The 18,561-nt window shown below is 35.9% G+C and overlaps 5 protein-coding genes across 5 annotated transcripts; 2 read left to right on the top strand and 3 right to left on the bottom strand.

Annotated features, from left to right (window-relative positions):
* Nucleotides 1–111: 111 nt before the first annotated feature.
* On the bottom strand, nucleotides 112–2,550 carry LOC149910263 (protein O-glucosyltransferase 2-like). Its single transcript, XM_090107640.1, has 6 exons — nucleotides 2,287–2,550; nucleotides 1,999–2,207; nucleotides 1,455–1,911; nucleotides 1,147–1,384; nucleotides 778–1,077; nucleotides 112–698 (listed from the first exon to the last, which is right to left on the bottom strand). The coding sequence occupies exons 1-6, from the start codon at nucleotides 2,445–2,447 to the stop codon at nucleotides 579–581; spliced, it is 1,485 nt and encodes a 494-aa protein (XP_089963766.1). The 5' UTR covers nucleotides 2,448–2,550; the 3' UTR covers nucleotides 112–578.
* A 573-nt stretch (nucleotides 2,551–3,123) lies between these two features.
* mRpL3 (mitochondrial ribosomal protein L3) lies at nucleotides 3,124–5,449 on the top strand. The gene is made up of 6 exons (XM_090107628.1): nucleotides 3,124–3,285; nucleotides 3,364–3,448; nucleotides 3,743–3,970; nucleotides 4,075–4,370; nucleotides 4,811–4,975; nucleotides 5,068–5,449. The coding sequence occupies exons 1-6, from the start codon at nucleotides 3,236–3,238 to the stop codon at nucleotides 5,318–5,320; spliced, it is 1,077 nt and encodes a 358-aa protein (XP_089963754.1). The 5' UTR covers nucleotides 3,124–3,235; the 3' UTR covers nucleotides 5,321–5,449.
* A 131-nt stretch (nucleotides 5,450–5,580) lies between these two features.
* LOC149910261 (uncharacterized) lies at nucleotides 5,581–7,635 on the bottom strand. Its single transcript, XM_090111828.1, has 2 exons — nucleotides 7,247–7,635; nucleotides 5,581–6,989 (listed from the first exon to the last, which is right to left on the bottom strand). The coding sequence occupies exons 1-2, from the start codon at nucleotides 7,466–7,468 to the stop codon at nucleotides 5,877–5,879; spliced, it is 1,335 nt and encodes a 444-aa protein (XP_089967954.1). The 5' UTR covers nucleotides 7,469–7,635; the 3' UTR covers nucleotides 5,581–5,876.
* A 662-nt stretch (nucleotides 7,636–8,297) lies between these two features.
* Nucleotides 8,298–9,923, top strand: LOC149910260 (proteasome subunit beta type-7-like). Its single transcript, XM_090111818.1, has 4 exons — nucleotides 8,298–8,499; nucleotides 8,576–9,012; nucleotides 9,131–9,336; nucleotides 9,750–9,923. The coding sequence occupies exons 1-4, from the start codon at nucleotides 8,438–8,440 to the stop codon at nucleotides 9,888–9,890; spliced, it is 846 nt and encodes a 281-aa protein (XP_089967944.1). The 5' UTR covers nucleotides 8,298–8,437; the 3' UTR covers nucleotides 9,891–9,923.
* Nucleotides 9,924–10,350: 427 nt separating this feature from the next.
* rt (Protein O-mannosyltransferase rt) lies at nucleotides 10,351–18,321 on the bottom strand. The gene is made up of 9 exons (XM_090111805.1): nucleotides 18,059–18,321; nucleotides 17,720–17,895; nucleotides 17,257–17,558; nucleotides 15,917–16,079; nucleotides 15,515–15,829; nucleotides 14,124–14,406; nucleotides 12,044–12,311; nucleotides 11,579–11,796; nucleotides 10,351–10,970 (listed from the first exon to the last, which is right to left on the bottom strand). Exons 1-9 carry the CDS (start codon nucleotides 18,188–18,190, stop codon nucleotides 10,482–10,484), a joined length of 2,346 nt encoding a protein of 781 aa, XP_089967931.1. The 5' UTR covers nucleotides 18,191–18,321; the 3' UTR covers nucleotides 10,351–10,481.
* Between the last annotated feature and the right edge of the window lie 240 nt (nucleotides 18,322–18,561).

The raw sequence follows: 18,561 nt of genomic DNA, 5'->3' as shown, positions 1-18,561 counted from the left end.
CCTAGTAATGAAATGTATTTTCAAGTAGGATTTCATTGTTTTATACAATACAATACAATACAAAAAGATTTATTTCAACCAAAACAGAACATACACAATATTAAATTTAACTACAACTATTATAGTTTTAAGTTATTGAAGTAGGATATTTTTTGAGATTCTAATTTGACCATGAATACACATTTTAAAAAGGTTCATATCACTAAAAATATTATGATAAATTTATAATATTTCAATATTATGACAATGTTTTGGTCATACAATTTTACCAATGGATGATAATAGTACCTATGTAATAATAAATGTATATATTGTAGATAGTTGATAGCCACTATTGAAAGTAGTTGTTTAGTTGGAACAGTTTGAGATTGCTCTGATTTAAAGTTTCCTTTTAAGCTATTGCATAGCTTCTATCGCGGGCCTTGAGCGCGGGGACCGAATTGAGAAATTCCGTAACGAAAAAACCTCACGCTCCCCACTACGACGGACACGGAGGTGTGGCTTGAAGGCATGCTATGCAATAGCTTTACCGCGGCAGTCCCCGAGTGCCACACGTCTTTTTTTAATACTTAAATTGACTATAACTCTTCATGAGTCATCAGATTTTTCAAATTGCAATCACATTCAAATTTTGCTTGTGGCACATGAGTCATGTTGGGCTTTACTGTTATTTCATCTGTTATTCTTTTACTCCATTCCTGAAAGTAAATATTTAATTACAATTTATTCCAGGCAAAAATATTTCATCAAATAATTATTAAATCAGAAATAACTTACAGAAAACAAAACTACATGGTAACAAAGAATATGATGTGGTAATAAATTTTCATTTGCAAACTTTTTGGCATTCGTAGCAATTCTGTGAGCTTCATCATCATGGTCTTGAGCCCAAAGTATTCTTTCCTTCAAGTCTGAAAGATCTCTTGATACTGGTACATAGTGTACCCAGGGCTTAAGTTCTCTATAGAAATGCTCATAGTATGGTGAATCTTGCTTTAGTACTAAACCACCACCAGCCAGAAGGTATGGTAATCTATATGCAGCTACCGTTCCATCTATATTTATTTGATATTTATACTGAAAAAAAAAGTTATGAAATAAATTTATAATTCCATACAAAAAAATAATTATTGTGTAAAAACATACATCAAAAAATTTATAGAATGATATGTGTGGTTGTTTAGGGCCATACTGTGCCTCTTTATCTCTAAAGAAGAAAAAGTTTGTGAGAGATGCATTGATCAAATCTGGGTTAGCTCTAGCTATATCAATGAGTTTCAATCTTTCAGCCCGAGAATCACGGCCCCTCCAAATTGCTTTTGGTTCTCTGTCTTTCCATTGGCGTTTAACATTTCCTTGAACTGATAATATATCTAGTGTTACCCTGTAAATCATTAATTTATTAAAAACTTTAATTAATTTTTGCAGAAATATCAAATACAGAATTGCATTACCTTCCCATATTTTCTAATGTTGACTCTGTAATGTCATATGTGGGCATAACAATATCAAGGGAGTCCTCTTTACCACACCAAGAAAACATAGGCAGTGGTTCACCTCTTTTCCTGATCAGTGGCCAATCACCAAGATTAATCATTAACTCCATATCAGGTAACACAACTTTTCTAGTAATTGACAACAATACATTATCAGAAAACATGTTAAAACCTACATGTTTCCCATAGCAGTCTCTATAAATCTCATTATTTTTTACAACATAATGGCAAAAGCTTGTACTTTCTGGACTATGATGTTTCTTAATTATTGTTTTAATTTGAGATTTTATTTGCACAGTTTTAAAAGGTTCAAGATCCTTATTAATTTGATCATAAGTTAAGGGGCATTTGTTATTTTCCAGCCACAAATTTAAATCTTTTTCTGGACATGTACATTGATCAGGAAGAATTGGACCTAAAACATGACATAAATGAAAAAAATATGAAGTATTTTGCTAGTTTTAGATTAAAAATACAGTACAAATTATATAAACTATCTCACCGTCAAATGTTATAGGAGAATTCTGGATATGTTTACTGTTATAGTACATATTAATAGACAATTTTGAACAAACTTCATATATCTTGTATCGTACAATAAATGTGCCATCCTTTCTATCTAAGACATTTGACCATACTCTACAATGAGCTTTTTTCAAGGATTGTCCAGTAATTTCTACAGCAAAACTTTGTGCGAACTTCAACGAATACCTTAAAAGAAAAAAAAATCCGTAAATATTCTTGAGAATTTCATAGTATTTTAGATTTTAATTAAGTATAATATACAAACGTTTCTTCGTTGACATCTGTAAAATTAACAAAGAAATATCTTGCAGGCATAACGACAGTTTGAGGTTGTAAACCCGGTCCCGAAAAAATAATGTTTTGTGCATTGCTACACAAAGCTACACATAAAAATATAATTGTAATACAAAAGTGCTGTAAAATCATAGCTCTAAATAATATACTAATCAAGTATTTAAAAGAAATAAATAAATGCTCTACAATTGGGTCATTTTCAATCTCAATATATCAAAAAAATCAAAAATGATGCTTTCACGCTTCACAGTTTGTTTACAAAGCAATTAGATGTCAAATCAGCTGTGACAATTGACAAGTCCACTTTATGTCAATTGTGTATTCCGTATTTCCGAACCGAATTTCCGTTTCTTGATCTTTTCATATGTTTTTTTAGGGCCAGTGCGCGTGCTGCTATGAAAACCTTGGTTTTGAAACCGACGAGGCGATAGTTTTGTCACGGGCTGGTCGGCGGACAAAAATATAACCCAATTGTAACGTCGTATCAACGTGCGCGCACCTCCATACAATTATATTCATAGACTTGAACTTGAAAGTCACCAGCGCGTGCTAGCCCTTAGAGAGGAAATAACACAGGGCCATGGACACGCACGTTTTCTTTCATATCACGCCTGGAACAGGAACAGGAATTCAGGTTCGGAAACCTGAATACACAATATAAGAATCTGCTTGTACATGTTTTATGAAATATTTCACACACAGATAAAAAACGTGATGTATTTATGGATGCAGTTACTGAACGATTTTTTTAATGTCATGACTCGATCAAGAATAATCTGTGCTTGTCATTAGCACGCGAATTGTCAATTGTCACTTGCCACAAATTGTTCAATTTAATTTCAACGTGAGGTTAATTTGTATAGAGTTAAAACTTAATCACATATATTTTACATTTTTTAATTAGTTTATATTTCCTAATAATGACTACATCCAATATACAGCTCTTATGCAACGTCCTGAACAAATTAAGGTAATGTAACCAAAAATCTCTTCATAACTTGTCGATATAAATTATTTAATTTCAATAATAATCTTTATTGTTTTCTAGGATTGACCATGTTATTAAAAGATCCAGACATTGCCAAAATCCTAGATACCGGCCTCCTTATTGGTTTGTTCAAAAAGAAAGAGTGGTATGTATCAATTAGTAGTCATATTGATACAATTAAATTATAACTTATAAGTAACTAGTGTAAGAAAATAGTAATAAATGAACCTTTAGAAAATGAAATGTTTACATTATATGGACAACAAAAGTCCAGTCCAAAAATAAAGCAGTTTGATAAAATGGATAGAATTATATTGTAAAAGCAGGATGCCTTTATAATGTTCTATATTATTTTACTTATAGAATACGAAATCAGTTTTTCTTTTAATTATGTTTACATTTGTTAGAACTCAATAAAACATACATTAAATATCAACAGGTCAGTGATGATTTGTTAACACAAGATAATAAGGATTTTATTGAAGAAGTAAAGCAAGATAAACATAAATCTCAACTCATATTGGAATCACCTTTGGCTAACATTGAACCCCAGCAGTCAGCTGAATGGACTCCATACACCAGACGGGTTGGAGTTATTGCTCGTAAAATTGGAAATTATCCACTATGGTCAAAAGATGGTAAAAAATATCAAACTACATTACTACAGGTAAGTTATTCAATAGCTTAATAATTATATTGTTAACTATTTACATATATAAAATTATTGTGGAGGAAAAAGAAATGTACAAATTTCTCATTTAATTTTTCCAGGTTGTAGACAATCATGTCATAAAATATATTCCACCTGAAGAATTTAAACCAATGAAAATAGCTAATGCAAACTGGCGAGAAAAGAGGACTTTAGGTTGCTTGTTAGTTGGTTCTGAAACTATAGATCCGAGTACCGTCACAAAAGATTATTGTGGAATGTTTACTAATGTCGGAATGCTGCCTAAGAGGCATTTGTGCAGATTCATGGTGTCCCCGAGTGCACAGCTACCAACTGGTACACCATTATATGCTACGCACTTCAGAGTTGGTGATTGTGTTGACATCCGTGCAAAAACGTAAGTTAAGTAATTCATTTGGAGCAGGTTAAAAAATTAAAAAAAATTCTAACATGTGTGTTTTCTATCAGTGATTAAGAGTTTTTAGAGTTTAATCTGTATAAAATTATTCTAGACAGCAATGAAAATAAAAAAATGTTTTGTGGGTTTATGAAATCACGGTAAAAGTGAAACTGTTCGAACGGTTCCGAACACTGCTTTGTGTAGCGCATGTCGCGTGACGGTCGGCTGCCGAGTAGGTATACCTACTCGGCAGCCGCGATACACGTGACATGCGCTACACAGACCAAAAAGTTTGAGACGATGTAATAAAAGTTTCACTTTAAAAACCCTTTGGAAATTGTTCTTAATACATAATATATATATATATGTATATATATGTAATATACATAACTGGTATAGTATATAATACATTCAAATTTGGGAATTGTTTGTTATAGAATTGATCGAGGTTTTCAAGGTGTCATGAAGCGATGGGGTTTCAAAGGAATGCCTGCATCGCACGGTGTCACCAAAACCCACAGAAGGCCAGGTAACATCGGTGCTGGTGGTGAGAAGGCACGTGTTTGGCCTGGTACTAAAATGCCTGGTCACATGGGTAATAGGTGTGTAATCGTTTTTCTATGTGCCATATATAAAATATGGTATATTATTTTTAAACTATGGATTATTGACTAATATTTTAATGTGTTTCTAGTTGGCGTATTTTGCGTGGTGTTAAAATCCTGCGCATAAACACTGAACACAATGTCATATGGACGCTAGGTGTGGCAATTCCCGGAGAAACTGGTGCTATGTGCTATATCTATGATACAATATTGCCACTGAAGAAATTGAAAACACCACCCGCTTTTCCAACACAGCCTCATGTTGATGGTCTGCCATTGGAATATTATGATGAATCCATACATCAATTTGACCAGCCTACAATTACATATGAAGAATCATAGGAGTATTTTTCTTTAAGTACAAGTTAAGTTACAATAGAAGAAGTAATTTGAATAATTGCACTATAGTCCAATGTTAAAACATTTCTTGTTGAATGTTTAGTGTATAGTATAGTATTTATAAATAAAATATAAATAAATCTTGATTGTTTTATTTGCAAGATGTATGTATGCATTCTGATTCTAAAAATTGTATTCAAGAAATAAGTATTTAAAAAAATAAGGACTTGTATTTAAAAAAAACACATTTAGGAATTATTTTATTTATTTTATTTTAAAACTACTTGTAACTTATGTAGTACAATATTATAAGCTAACATGATGAATATTACTATTAAGTATTTAATTTTATTTTATATAACAATAAAATTAAAAGCACAGTACATTAAATTATCCTACATAAATAATATAAAAATATTTGAGTTTCCTTAAACATGAAAGCCATAAAAATATGGTTTACAAAATTAATCAGCATTTATTTATCATCACTTTAATTGTGACTTGTCATTTATATTGAAAATTACATACTACAAAGTAATCCATGAACACATTATGAGAGTTACTGTTGATTAGGAGGTTGGAAACTGTATCCTGGATATGGCTGAGCACCAGCCGGGGGGGGTGCACCGGGAGCTGGAGCTCTAGCATATGGGTAGGGGGATGGCGGATATTGGCTAGGTGGATATCCCTGTTGATAGGCATGCGGAGGATAAGCCCCACCAGCTGGAGGGTAATTTTGTGGGTTTTGGGGATATGAGGACTGGGGAGGAGGAGCAGTTGACACTGAAGGGGCAGGACTACCAGGTTGCGAGGATGGATTTGAATATGGTGGCTGGCTCGCAGGTGGATATGGAGAAGGTTGTCCGGATGGAGGATATTGTTGTGGAGGACCACTTTGAGGTGGCCCACCAGATGCAGCTGTTGATGGTGGCCCATTATTTCCATGAGTACTAGAATTGAAAGTTGGAGATTGAGCAGATGGAGATCCATATCCTGTACTTGGGGGGTTTTGTGAAGTATATCCACTTGGTGGAGGTTGTGGTGATCTATTAGGTTGGGAAACAGGTGTTGAACCATAAGCAGAAGTGGGTGTTGTATTTTGAAAAGATTGAGTTTGATATGGCTGTGGTTGTGAAGTTGTTGTGTTATATGTGCTAACACCAACATTTGGATAGTTGGCACCTGTTTGAGGAGGGGGATATGCAGAATTTCCTGTATATCCCGGCTGAGATGGACCTCTCACTGGATAAGGGGAACCTGCTGCAGCGGGACTTCCAGGAGGGGGTGCATATGGTTGTTGCCCTGATGATGGCGGATAACCAGGGCCAGGATGTGTAGAAGGAGGGTAGTTATTAGGAGCAGTGGTGATTGGAGGACCATAGTTAGAGTTGGGTGGATATCCTTGGGGTTGCTGGGATGGGTTAGGAGGGCCATATCCCTGCCCTGGAGGACCATAACCTCCCTGAGGTGGATATGCTCCTTGATATTGACCTTGATACTGGTTTTGTGGGTATGGTCTTTGACCATATGATTGTGTTGGTCTAGTTGGTGCAGTTGAAACTCCTGATGGTGGACGATATGGTTGTTGCGGTGACCCTGGGACTTCCGCACCAGTTGCTGGGGGATTGAGTGCACCCTGAGGTACATTACCACTTGCTAGTTGATGTGGTGGCTGCAACAGTGAAAAGATCATAGATAACATTGAAAAGCATGAAATTGAATTGAGATCAATAAATTTTAAGAATGAATTCATAAGATTTGAATACGGTGATATAATCTTAAATCTGTAAAAACAATAAAATTATACATATACTCAGTGATCTTAATACATAGATTCATATTTATATAGCACTATAATTAATTATATAAAATGGATCAAGCATATTTAAATAAAAAAGAAGTAATAATGTGCTACAATGTAGTCCGTACCGGTAAAATAGCTTGAATATTCTGATTAGCGTCGGCCACAGATGCCAAGTAAACCAGATTCCTGTGCAGTACTTGCTGATATTGGTGGCATTCAACTAGTTGTCCTTTCGATTGATATTCTTGAATAGTTTGTATTAAATGAGCGTTTTCATCCAACATTTTCTGGATTTGAGCAGGACTTAACGGAGGCCGGTTTCCGCGAGGTGCAAAAGCCACAGACATTTTTAAGATTCTTTACTCGGTACACAAGGCAAATCTAGGAAAGTATCAAAGAGCTCTTATTAAAATAATCTATCGTTCGCTAAATGCTATTATTAATCCTTTGTCTTTTTACATTAAAAAGAAAAAGGTATAAAAATAATTTACACACATCACGTCTATCGATAGCAAAACACCACAGAGTACATTGAATATACGGGTACAAAACACAAAGCAATAAAAAAAAAACATTGTCTGAGTTGCGAGTTAGAAGAATATTACTTACCAGACTTAAAAAATATTGTAACGTCTTTTTTGCGATGAATATTTAAAGTTACATATATTAATTCCACAATATTATTTCGGTACTTTATAAGACATTACTTTGGAGGCTAGGAGGTACATGAGTTAGAACAAACTGATAAGGAATGAATAATAATATAACATGCGCTTAGCGTCGTTATACTTCCCTAAATCTAGGCACTAAATTTAGAAACTCATTTTTTAGGAATTAAAGTTTCTGTTCACACTGTCCATTTGAAACAGATTTAATGGAGATAACGATTATTTTAAAATTAAAAAAATGCAGAATTTATTTCATGATCGTTTTACATAATAAATCCCGTGTCACCGTTAATTCAAAAGTACCATATACGTATCTCACGAGGAAGTGTTATACTTCTATACTTCCTATTTTCTTCTAATATTTACTTAGATCTATTTATTTGTGTATTTATTCAAAGAAAGATATGCAATAGAAAATGTTCTATTCAAGGTTCTATTCATAAAAAAAACAAATGTCACGTTAAGTGATTGGAATTTGAGCGGATGGCAGATGCCAGATCTTTTCTCTATGTGCCAGATGCCACTGTCAGAGGATGAGAAAGCTGTTTGCGTTTTAATGTCATTTACATTTCTGTTAATTCATTGAATTAATATAATTTTCAAGTGGGCCCTATAAACGTTATTAACAACAAACAAATAAAAAAAAACATGGCATCAGTACTTGTTCCAGAAGTGCCAGCACCAGGATTTTCTTTTGAAAATTGTCAGAGGTGAGAATATTAACCTTGTCTATTTGGTGTATTATTTTGTTTAACTTTCATAAACAAGCACTGTATCTTCTTTTAGAAATGCATTCCTCGACCAAAAAGGCTTTCCTGCACCGAAAGCGACAAAAACCGGCACAACTATTGTCGGTATTATTTATGCTGATGGAGTGATTCTCGGCGCCGATACTCGTGCCACTGAAAACACTGTTGTATCAGATAAAAACTGCCAGAAAATCCACTATCTAGCAAGCAATATGTACTGTTGCGGTGCCGGTACTGCTGCAGACACCGAAATGACTACTCAGACTGTGGCTTCTCAATTAGAGCTTCAGCGCCTTCACACAGGGCGTGTGGTGCCAGTTGAGACCGCATCAACTCTCTTGAAACGTATGCTGTTCCGTTATCAAGGTCACATTGGGGCTGCCCTAGTGTTGGGTGGTGTGGACCGCACTGGACCCCATATCTATTGTATTTACCCTCATGGATCTGTAGACAAACTACCATATGCAACTATGGGTAAGTACTATTGCTACCAAAATTAAGTATAATCTCACACATGTTAATTATCATCAACCAAATATAACAAAAAAAAATCCTTAACAGGTTCATCATTAACTCTGGTTTTAATTTATAGGTTCTGGATCATTGGCAGCTATGGCTGTTTTTGAGTCACGTTGGAAGCCAAACATGTCTGAAGAAGAAGGCAAGAAGCTTGTTAGAGATGCCATAGCAGCTGGTATCTTCAATGACTTGGGCTCAGGTTCCAATGTTGACTTATGTGTAATCCGCAATACTGGCCCTGCCCAATACTTAAGAACATATGAGGAAGCTAATGTGAAGGTAAAATATGGCACTTACAAATATTTATCATATAATAAAAATTTCTGCTTATAATATAAAATATTTCGGAAAACATGAAACAAAAAAAAATCTCATTTTTCCTTGCAACAATTTTCTCTCAACTCTAATTAATCCATCAGTCCCCGGAATCACAGACACAATAGATAATCTATTGTGTCGCGCCCCGATCGGGGCGCTCGGTGGTCAATGGGTTAATAAGGAATCTACATGAAGATTGGTATATTAATATGTATAATTTTTTTATTAATTTACTTGGTTGCTTATTATTTGATAAGTTTGAAAATATATGAGTGTTTCATGAACTATGTCTTTTATTCCTTTTAAATTTCATTCAAAGTATTAAAAAAAAACTAATGAAATACAGATGTGAATTCAAGTTCTTATAATTTCAGGGTAAGAAGCAAGGTTCATACAGATACGCTCCAGGAACCACGGCAGTATTGAAGCAAAGGGTTATCCCTCTAGAGGTGGAGTCAGTGTCGGTTCGTCCAGTACAACCCATGGAAGTTGAACCTTCCCCAAGTCGCCGTTAAAATTTCATTTAAATAAAGCATTTTTTAAACATATTTTGTAGTTATTATGTATTTCGATTATCCTTTTCCTAATTATTCTTCACAATAATTGCCTCTCTTATTCATATTAAAATACAGAATCCAAATTATGACTATGTACTTGGCATTTTTTTTTTAATTCATTACAATAAAATGTGTCTCCATAACCTACTATGCTGCTAGCTGAATGAACCCCGCACTAAGCGTGCTGTATTATATTGTAATCGAATAATATCATAAATCAATGGGTAGGAACTTAGTACCTACGTACAACTAGGTAGTTTAGAAACAGTTTCATGTCGAATAATAAAATTATTTTGGAAAAGATAAATAAAAAACACCTTGCATTATTCGTAAAATATTTTAATAGCATTTGTTTTTAAGATTTGTATTACAATTCATATAAAGAGTCAAGAAGATATAAAAAATATATATAATGTTTTTCTTACACTAAATATTTATAAATAATAAGTCTTGAATGAATACTAATGACTAAGTTTCACAACTCTTTCAACTGGAATGGCATTACTTGTACAGTATTATAGTATGTAGTAGGTATTTCTTATGAATATTCTATTTTTTATGTAAAATAAAGTCCCATGTATCTTTCCATCTGAGATTCATTAAGTCGACTTCAGTGAGATCAGTGTTTCCATAACTGAGTACACTAAACTTTTTAAAGGTGAGTATTACATACGCCAGCCAAATTGCTATGCAAAATATAAAAATGTGAGCTAATGACTTTGTTCTTTCTTGCTTTTGTATTAAATAATAGAGGTGATCGATGACAAAAGAGAGAAGTAATATCTTAAACATATAGGCGGGTAAATAGTGATGTAGGAAAAGTGTGCGGTCCATGAAGAAAAAGGGGAGGTAGTGGAGCCAATAGCCTAGAAAGAGAATGCATCCGGCGTCATAGAATTTTTGTGAAGCTCTGGGCGGAAGATCCGTGATAGCTCTTCTTGTTCGAATGGCGTAGAGTACGAGGAATGCGCCGTATAATAATACTGAGATGGTACCCGCGTACCAGGTCACAAGGTTGCCAATTAGATGTACTTGAGCCTGCAAAACGAAAACAATTAAATTCAACTAATAAATGCATAAATATGTTTTGTATGGATTTTTTCTGGAATCGGGAATCATTTTTGTTAATATGTACGTACTTATCCTTTGAAATATCAGATAGTAAGAGATGATCCGTAACAAGTTTACATGTTATGTTTCTATTTGCATATCAGACGCAAGCTGCATTTGTGCATATACCATTTAGCTGAATATTTTTTCTATTCAAAGACAATAATACTCGCCGCCATCTTGCGTGCAGCTCGGAGCCGCTAGCCAGCACGCGTCACACTCACATTAGAGTCCGGCGAGAGCCAGTACGCGATGGAGCGCTGCAGCACGGGCCAGTGGTGCGGCTCGCTCGCGAACATGTGTCCGTGCGGCGCGTCACTCGCGTGCGCCGCCATCTTGCGTGCAGCTCGGAGCCGCTAGCCAGCACGCGTCACACTCACATTAGAGTCCGGCGAGAGCCAGTACGCGATGGAGCGCTGCAGCACGGGCCAGTGGTGCGGCTCGCTCGCGAACATGTGTCCGTGCGGCGCGTCACTCGCGTGCGCCGCCATCTTGCGTGCAGCTCGGAGCCGCTAGCCAGCACGCGTCACACTCACATTAGAGTCCGGCGAGAGCCAGTACGCGATGGAGCGCTGCAGCACGGGCCAGTGGTGCGGCTCGCTCGCGAACATGTGTCCGTGCGGCGCGTCACTCGCGTGCGCCGCCATCTTGCGCTGCAGCTCCACGAACTTCGCCCAGAAGGAGAGCCGCGTCGCTGTGGTGGGGATCATCTCTGCTGACACCAGCTCGCGTTCGCGCTCGCGACGGTCTTCGGCTGTAAAATTAATTGTTAAAGAATTTTTTTTTTATAAATGTTCAACATGTGGTTCAACATATATGTACATTGTACAGGGTAAATCGACCATTTAATTCCCGTTAAAGGCGAATAGTTTTCATCGTTTCTGATTTGAACCAAGCCGAAAATTTTATGAAAACAAAAGGTTATATGTAGGATCGGTTGTTATATTATGATCAAATCAGTCAGAAACCTTGTATTTACACATCACCAAATTAATTCTCACATTTCGAATATCGATGTTCCTCAACGTTCCAAACTGTATCCTGATGGTCAGTAGCCTTATCAGCGACCACCTCGTGCTGATGGAAGCCCCAGGCCGGCAGCTGGCGGCCGCTGAACCGCAGGGCGGAGCCCGAGGGCACGTGGAGGAGCCGCACTAGCGAGTGAATGCTGTCCCATGTGGCTTCTTCGGACTCCCGGTTCACGATCTCTACTCGCCAAAGATTCTGCGCTGGCATCGACACATTGTAGTCGATGTAGCACGATACTTCCTGGAAATACAGCCTTGTTGTACAATTTTAATAATATTTTATATCTATGGGTATTTTTGTTACTCAAAAAGCTGTGAATATACATTTTTGCAATAAAATTTTAATAATGTTAATTTTTGAATTACAATTCGTTACGAATAGGTCACTAATTTACATCTGTAAGAAAGCAACATTGTGTTTAATTTTAACATGGTTACTAAAATTACCATATTATATTATGTTAAGAACAAAGGACAGAGCCTTTCAAACTTGTATTTTAACGAAATTAGTTACGATATTTCTCATCACGGAATATATACAATACAATACAGAAACGAATGGAAAAATAGTTTTAAAATTTTTTCATAAGCACTCATCTACTACAAATTAGAAAATTAGCCTACCAATTCTCTTATAAAATAGAACAGATGGATTTAACATTTATTTCCCTACACTTGACCTATATTTCTCTACAGGAAATGCATGCATCATTGAGTCCGTGTACTAGCTGCACGACATCCCCATGTCGGATCGCATCCGGCGGGTAAGACACGATGTGCGACGATATTATGTAACTACTTCACATAAGGAGCTGACAAGACCCAATTTAACAGTGATTGCGCTCTCGTTTACTCCCATACAATTGGAAAGTGTGCGCAAATGAGAGCGCAATATCACTGTTTCTGGGCGGGGCCAGGTCGTAGAAGAAAATAATAAGAAAATATGTGATTTAAGGAAAAGTGTAGGTCATATGCGAAATATGACTCGTTAGAGGTTCAGGTATGAATATATGTTGACTTCGTGTTTTAAATTGCAGACCCGTACGTCAAAAAAATAAAGACATTGAATCGTTTAGTGATGATTTTAAGACCAATCTTTGCAATTATTTTCTATCGAGCCGATTTCATCCAATTCAATTGGGCTTAGTATTAACGAATCCAAAACGGAGTACCAGCACATGCGCCGTTATAGAAACACGAGACAAAAGCGGGAAGACCTAACTGTTGGAGACAGCATTTTTAAGGGCATAGCTACATTCAAGTATCTTGGATGTCCTGTAACAGACACTAATAGTAGAGAAGAGGAGATCGAACTTCGTGTCCAAAACACTCTTCGGTGTAACGCAGGACTTCATAAGATACTTGGGTCCAAATTATTGAGCAGACGTACAAAGTTTCGAATCTATAAAACCGTGATAAGGCCGATTCTTATGTACGGCTGTGAAACCTGGACGCTCACCCAAAAAGAAGAAAAGAAGCTTCTCGTAACGGAACGCAAAGTACTCCGTAAAATATTGGGCCCGATACCCTTAAACGACGGTAGCTGGAGAAGCAGATCAAATAAGGAGCTGGAGGAACTTTTTGCTGCACCAAACATCATAGGCGAGATTAAAGCGCATAGGCTACGATGGTTAGGGCACGTTCTGCGGATGGGAGATGATCGGGCTGCTAAGCGGGTTTACTTGGGGCGTCCCTCAGGCCGCCGGCCGGTTGGCCGTCCTAAGTATCGCTGGGCGGACCAAGTGAATAACGATCTCGTGGCACTGCACAGAAGAGACTGGCAAAACATCGCACTGTGCCGGGATAAGTGGCGTCTTTTGTTGTCTGAGGCCAAGACCCACTTTGGGGTCACTGCGCCAGATAGTAAGTAAGTAAGATTTCATCCAATTATGTATCGAGACCGTCCACGGTCTTCGAAATATGATGAATATTAACATATGTTTTTTTTTTGATGGGCTAGAATAAATATCTTTTCTTAAAAAACTGCTCAAATAACTTCAATTTTAACAAAATTGGGTCTTGTCAGCGCCTTAATGATCAAAGATCAAAGTACCTGCGCGTGGGGTGTCACAGCAGCGGCCACATCGTGCGAGTTGAGCGCTCTAGTAGTGAGTCCATGCACCAGCTGCACGACATCCCCGTGTCGGATCGCATCGGGCGGGTACGACACGGTGAGCGACGACACGTCGGGCCGCTTCACTATCCACCAGTTGTTGACGTCCTTGAAGCTGTAGCACGTGACCTGCTGCTGGTGCGACGAGCCGCGCCCGTCCGCGTAGCGCACCGGGTACACGTGCGCGTGCGAGTGCAGCCAGCACGTGCGCCCGTGGGAGTGTCTGGATTCATTTATTTTTTAAATAATTTAAATATAAATGTTTAAAAATTTTATTTACCATACATGGAGCAATAAAATAAGTAGATGTATTTGTAAGAATTCTAGTGTATAGTTTTAAAGTATTTCTACTTTTAGTGCCATATCACACTAGCGGATTGCGAGCGGTTTCAAAGCGGAGCGGGTGCGCAACGAATACGTTGCGGGCGCGCAACGAACACGCCGCGGTTGCGCAGCGAATTCGTTGCGGACGCGTCATTTTGTATACTCTCGCACAAAAGCCAGCCCTTCCGCCTTGCCTAACTTCCATTCAATATTTCCATCGTTTCTGTAGCACTCAATTTTTTAACCGTACTGTGGAAATGCACTTACTTAACAGTTAACTAAAGATGTAATAACAACTGGAGTTGTTAAAAAAAGGTGCTATAAAATTGAATTACTAGGACTTTTAGAATGTACCATACATTCCAAAAGTATGTAACGACTGACCAGTATAATCTCTCCCATAGCAACGTATGTTATAAAGAGATTTTGTGAACCTAATTATGAGCAAAGTGATAGTGAGTTGCTGGTTGCTTGATAAAATTTTCTATTCACTGCTATTTATCTAATAATAAGATAGCCCTGTTTTAGTTAAGGAGCTTTAACATTTATTTCACTAATGAACTTTCTTAATGAGCAATTAAGTTATCTGATTGCATTTCGACCAAGATTTAATAGATAAAACAATACCCTAAACATTAACATGTTATGAAACTCGTAAAAAATAATGATCTCATAATTATTATACTATCACAAGTTATAAGTAACAACCAGCACGGATTCCATTTTGTTAATGAGTGTACATGACTGCGACGTAAACGTTGCGCATCTGCCACGCGTCCGCAACGAATTCGCTGCGCAACCGCAACGTATTCGTTGCGCACCCGCTCCGCTTTGAAACCGCTCGCAATCCGCTAGTGTGATATGTCACTTAAACTCTTGTAAAAGGTGAATATTTTGGGGGTTCTTGCTAATTTAGACACTAAAGAATAATCGGCTTGCATTAGTGTACATTCACTTTAAAATAGAGCACCATAGACTAAATAAACATAATAAAGATTATTGATTACCTTAGAGTAATCTGGGAGCCATGCGCAACATGTAATGGTTGTCCTCTAGTTATACTAGCAAGGCCTCCTTGTAATGATGCTTGGAACGCACTAGACATAACACTATCATGGGGTCCAGCTTTTGGAAGCATTGCCAAGTGTGCATAGAATACACTCACATACACACTGAGTGGAATTATGATCAGTATAGCTACTCTCCACAATACCGACATCGCAAGACGTAAAGCAGATTCGACTTGTCCAAATCTGTTCCACATTTGACGTCCAACCAATATAAATGCCAAAAAATATGTGTAGAACCCTGAATATTTAATGCTGTAAATAATAATATATTATTTTAGATAATTATTGTAACTGCAATAATGACACTTTGGAAAATTAATGCAATTTCTGTTTACTTACGAGAAACAACATCCAAGTGATACTGCTCCTATACAAAGCCATAATATTGAAGCCAGACCAGTTTTTCTTGTACTTTTAATTACACACAGAATTCCCCACATGCCAAACAGAATTTGTATACTTTCTAATAGCATAAATCTGGATTGGGTCAGGAGACTATTTTCTACAAAACAGGGAATATGCAATTATATTACAAAATTGAAAATACATAACTAGACTATACTAATTAGAGTTTTATTTCATGACTGAATTTGTTAAACAAAGAAAAAAAACAATTCAATGTATAATCACCTTCAAATCTATGAAAAAATATACATTTTAACTTTTATCAAATGTAATTATTATTTGTTTTTAGAATTAAACATTTGCGCAGCAAGGAACTAAACGTTTCAAGAGGGTAGAAGCTATCGTTAGATAAACACAGATAGATAGCACTTATCCTTGTTTGTGAAACGCAAACTATGGATAGTTAAGATCTTACTGTTAACTGGGGATAGCGATCTATCTGTAATCGGAGATAGGTTATTGAAAACGGCCGTTAAGCACTTACAAGCACAGATAAAGAAAAAAATCCTTTAAACAAAATTGTAAGATACAACATAATGAAAAAATATGTTTGCTCGGAGTCCTCGGTGCGCGAGTCCGACGCGCACTTGGCCGATTTTTTGTTGTAATTTGACTGTATTTTCTATTGTTCGTTTGAAAAAAAAATTTGCTATTTTATGTATTTGTGTGAAAAGTGTAACAGCAAAAGTTGTAGAAAAAAAATTAATTATTATAAGTACATACAACTTTACCATTACACTTTTTTTATTATTATTTTTTAAATCGAAAAACCTGTTATTTGTCCTTAAATTACGACCATAGGTCGACCCTAATAAACTTTTTCTATAATTTTTGTTATAATATTCTCTTCCGTTACTGTTTGTAATTGATTTCATTGTTCTATATTACTTTTATGTCTCAGAATTCAATAAAAACATCATATTGAACAGTATTAATTTGTTAATTTAAAAAAGTTAATATTAAATTAGTGGGCCACTTAGGTCGTGGACCTAGCCCAGGGGGGGGTCATGACCCCGTGACCCCCCCCCTGGATCCGCGCTTGATTGCATAGCTTCTATCGCGGGCCTTAAGCGTGGCGACCGAATGTAAAAATTCCGTAACGAAAAAACCTAATACCCCCCACTCCAACCGAAACAGCGATGCGATGCTATGCAATAGCTTTACCACGGCAGTCCTCGAGTGCCACATATGTTTTTTTTTCTTATAAGAATAATGATTGAAAAGTTATATCAGTATATTATATAGAGACATAGATATTTATTTATAATACTTACCAAATAAAACCAATAAAGCAGCTAATACAGCAGTCACTTGATGTACTGAAGTCTCCAACATAAATTGATATGAAAGTGCTACAAGGATACTGCCACTTATCGCAGGTAGAATTCTTAAAGCTGTCACAGGTACATTTTCTGTATACGGAGATCCAATTCTATCAAAGGTGAAATTTCCATCATAGCCAGCCATACGACCAGCTAAATACAACAACTGTTTTCCTAATGGTGGATGAGCATCAAAAAAGAAAACCCCTTTTGTATAAAGTGATACGTATCTACCATAATGTAGCTCGTCAAAGCTGAAAATTAAAATTAATTAGGATAAGATATAGTATTTAACTATATTAAATATTTAAAGCAAACGAAGAAAACAGTATTGTTTCAGACAAAAAATAAAGCCAGCAAAAAATATTTATTATTGTCTATGTATTGATTAAAAAGATTAGTAAAGTAAACTTACACAATATAATGAGGATTGTCTAAGTTATACAATCTAGTGCAAAGACCTAAACCTAAGAGAATAAGAAATATTATATCAATTTCAATTTTTAAATAATATCTATGTGATATGTTTGTATTCTCTTCATATTTATCATCTTTGCATTCATATTCATTCTGTGCTGGGGCACCATCACCCTGAAATAAATGATATTTTAAATTTCAATCACTGAGTTATTATATATTTACTTTTACTCCAATTAATTTTATTTTATTCCTTATAAAGACCATTAATTCTTTTAATTTATATGTTGTATAGTAAAATGTAATGGTTATTTTTCGTGTTATCAAAAATACTTACGACTTCTCTTTTTAATAATTTTAAACTTTGTTCAGAATCCTCTGTTTCAGAAACTTTCTTGACCTCGTTTTGTTTGTTGTGTTCCTTTCTATTTTTCCGATTTTTTATAGCTTTTGTTGACTCCATGTCCATCTTAAATGCTTAACTCATGGAAATTCTTCATGTGATTGAAAAATTTGCGTTAATTTTAATTTTCTATTTCAAAATATAAACGTAAGCAAAATTTTCTAAACATTTTCAATCAGTCTCGGAGTTAACGGAACCTAGTATATTATTATTAGTCTGTGACGGAACTAATCAACTAACCGGTGTGAAGTGTGAACAACTGTCAAGGACAATACAAATATCAAAATATATTAAAATATTCTAGATTCAGCTTATTCAGTAACAATCTATTCTTATTCATTCAAATTTTTCAAAACACTTTTAAATTACCTACCTATTTAAAGATTTGTAATTATGTACAAATGCTATTTCTATATATGGCAAAAGGGTTTTTTTTT

Source organism: Colias eurytheme, chromosome 2 (genome assembly GCF_061535395.1).
Source record: "Colias eurytheme isolate Ceu_HAF_F1 chromosome 2, ilColEury1 Martin Lab GWU primary, whole genome shotgun sequence".
NCBI classification, from domain to species: Eukaryota; Metazoa; Arthropoda; class Insecta; order Lepidoptera; family Pieridae; genus Colias; species Colias eurytheme.
Note: the sequence above shows the minus strand (reverse complement) of the source record. Positions and strands in the feature narration are given on the sequence as shown.

Coding starts and splice junctions, on each gene's coding strand:
- mRpL3 (XM_090107628.1), top strand. CDS start 3,236: ATGACTACATCCAATATACAGCTCTTATGCAACGTCCTGAACAAATTA. Junction 3,449..3,742: donor TTGTTCAAAAAGAAAGAGTG/GTATGTATCAAT, acceptor AAATATCAACAG/GTCAGTGATGATTTGTTAAC. Junction 3,971..4,074: donor ATCAAACTACATTACTACAG/GTAAGTTATTCA, acceptor TAATTTTTCCAG/GTTGTAGACAATCATGTCAT.
- rt (XM_090111805.1), bottom strand. CDS start 18,190: ATGGACATGGAGTCAACAAAAGCTATAAAAAATCGGAAAAATAGAAAG. Junction 11,797..12,043: donor GGAACATCGATATTCGAAAT/GTGAGAATTAAT, acceptor TTAATTTTACAG/CCGAAGACCGTCGCGAGCGC. Junction 10,971..11,578: donor GGCTCTCGCCGGACTCTAAT/GTGAGTGTGACG, acceptor TTCGTTTTGCAG/GCTCAAGTACATCTAATTGG.
- LOC149910261 (XM_090111828.1), bottom strand. CDS start 7,468: ATGTCTGTGGCTTTTGCACCTCGCGGAAACCGGCCTCCGTTAAGTCCT. Junction 6,990..7,246: donor ATATTCAAGCTATTTTACCG/GTACGGACTACA, acceptor TCACTGTTGCAG/CCACCACATCAACTAGCAAG.
- LOC149910263 (XM_090107640.1), bottom strand. CDS start 2,447: ATGATTTTACAGCACTTTTGTATTACAATTATATTTTTATGTGTAGCT. Junction 2,208..2,286: donor ACAGATGTCAACGAAGAAAC/GTTTGTATATTA, acceptor TTTTCTTTTAAG/GTATTCGTTGAAGTTCGCAC. Junction 1,385..1,454: donor ACATTAGAAAATATGGGAAG/GTAATGCAATTC, acceptor AATGATTTACAG/GGTAACACTAGATATATTAT.
- LOC149910260 (XM_090111818.1), top strand. CDS start 8,438: ATGGCATCAGTACTTGTTCCAGAAGTGCCAGCACCAGGATTTTCTTTT. Junction 9,013..9,130: donor ACTACCATATGCAACTATGG/GTAAGTACTATT, acceptor TTTAATTTATAG/GTTCTGGATCATTGGCAGCT. Junction 9,337..9,749: donor ATGAGGAAGCTAATGTGAAG/GTAAAATATGGC, acceptor TTATAATTTCAG/GGTAAGAAGCAAGGTTCATA.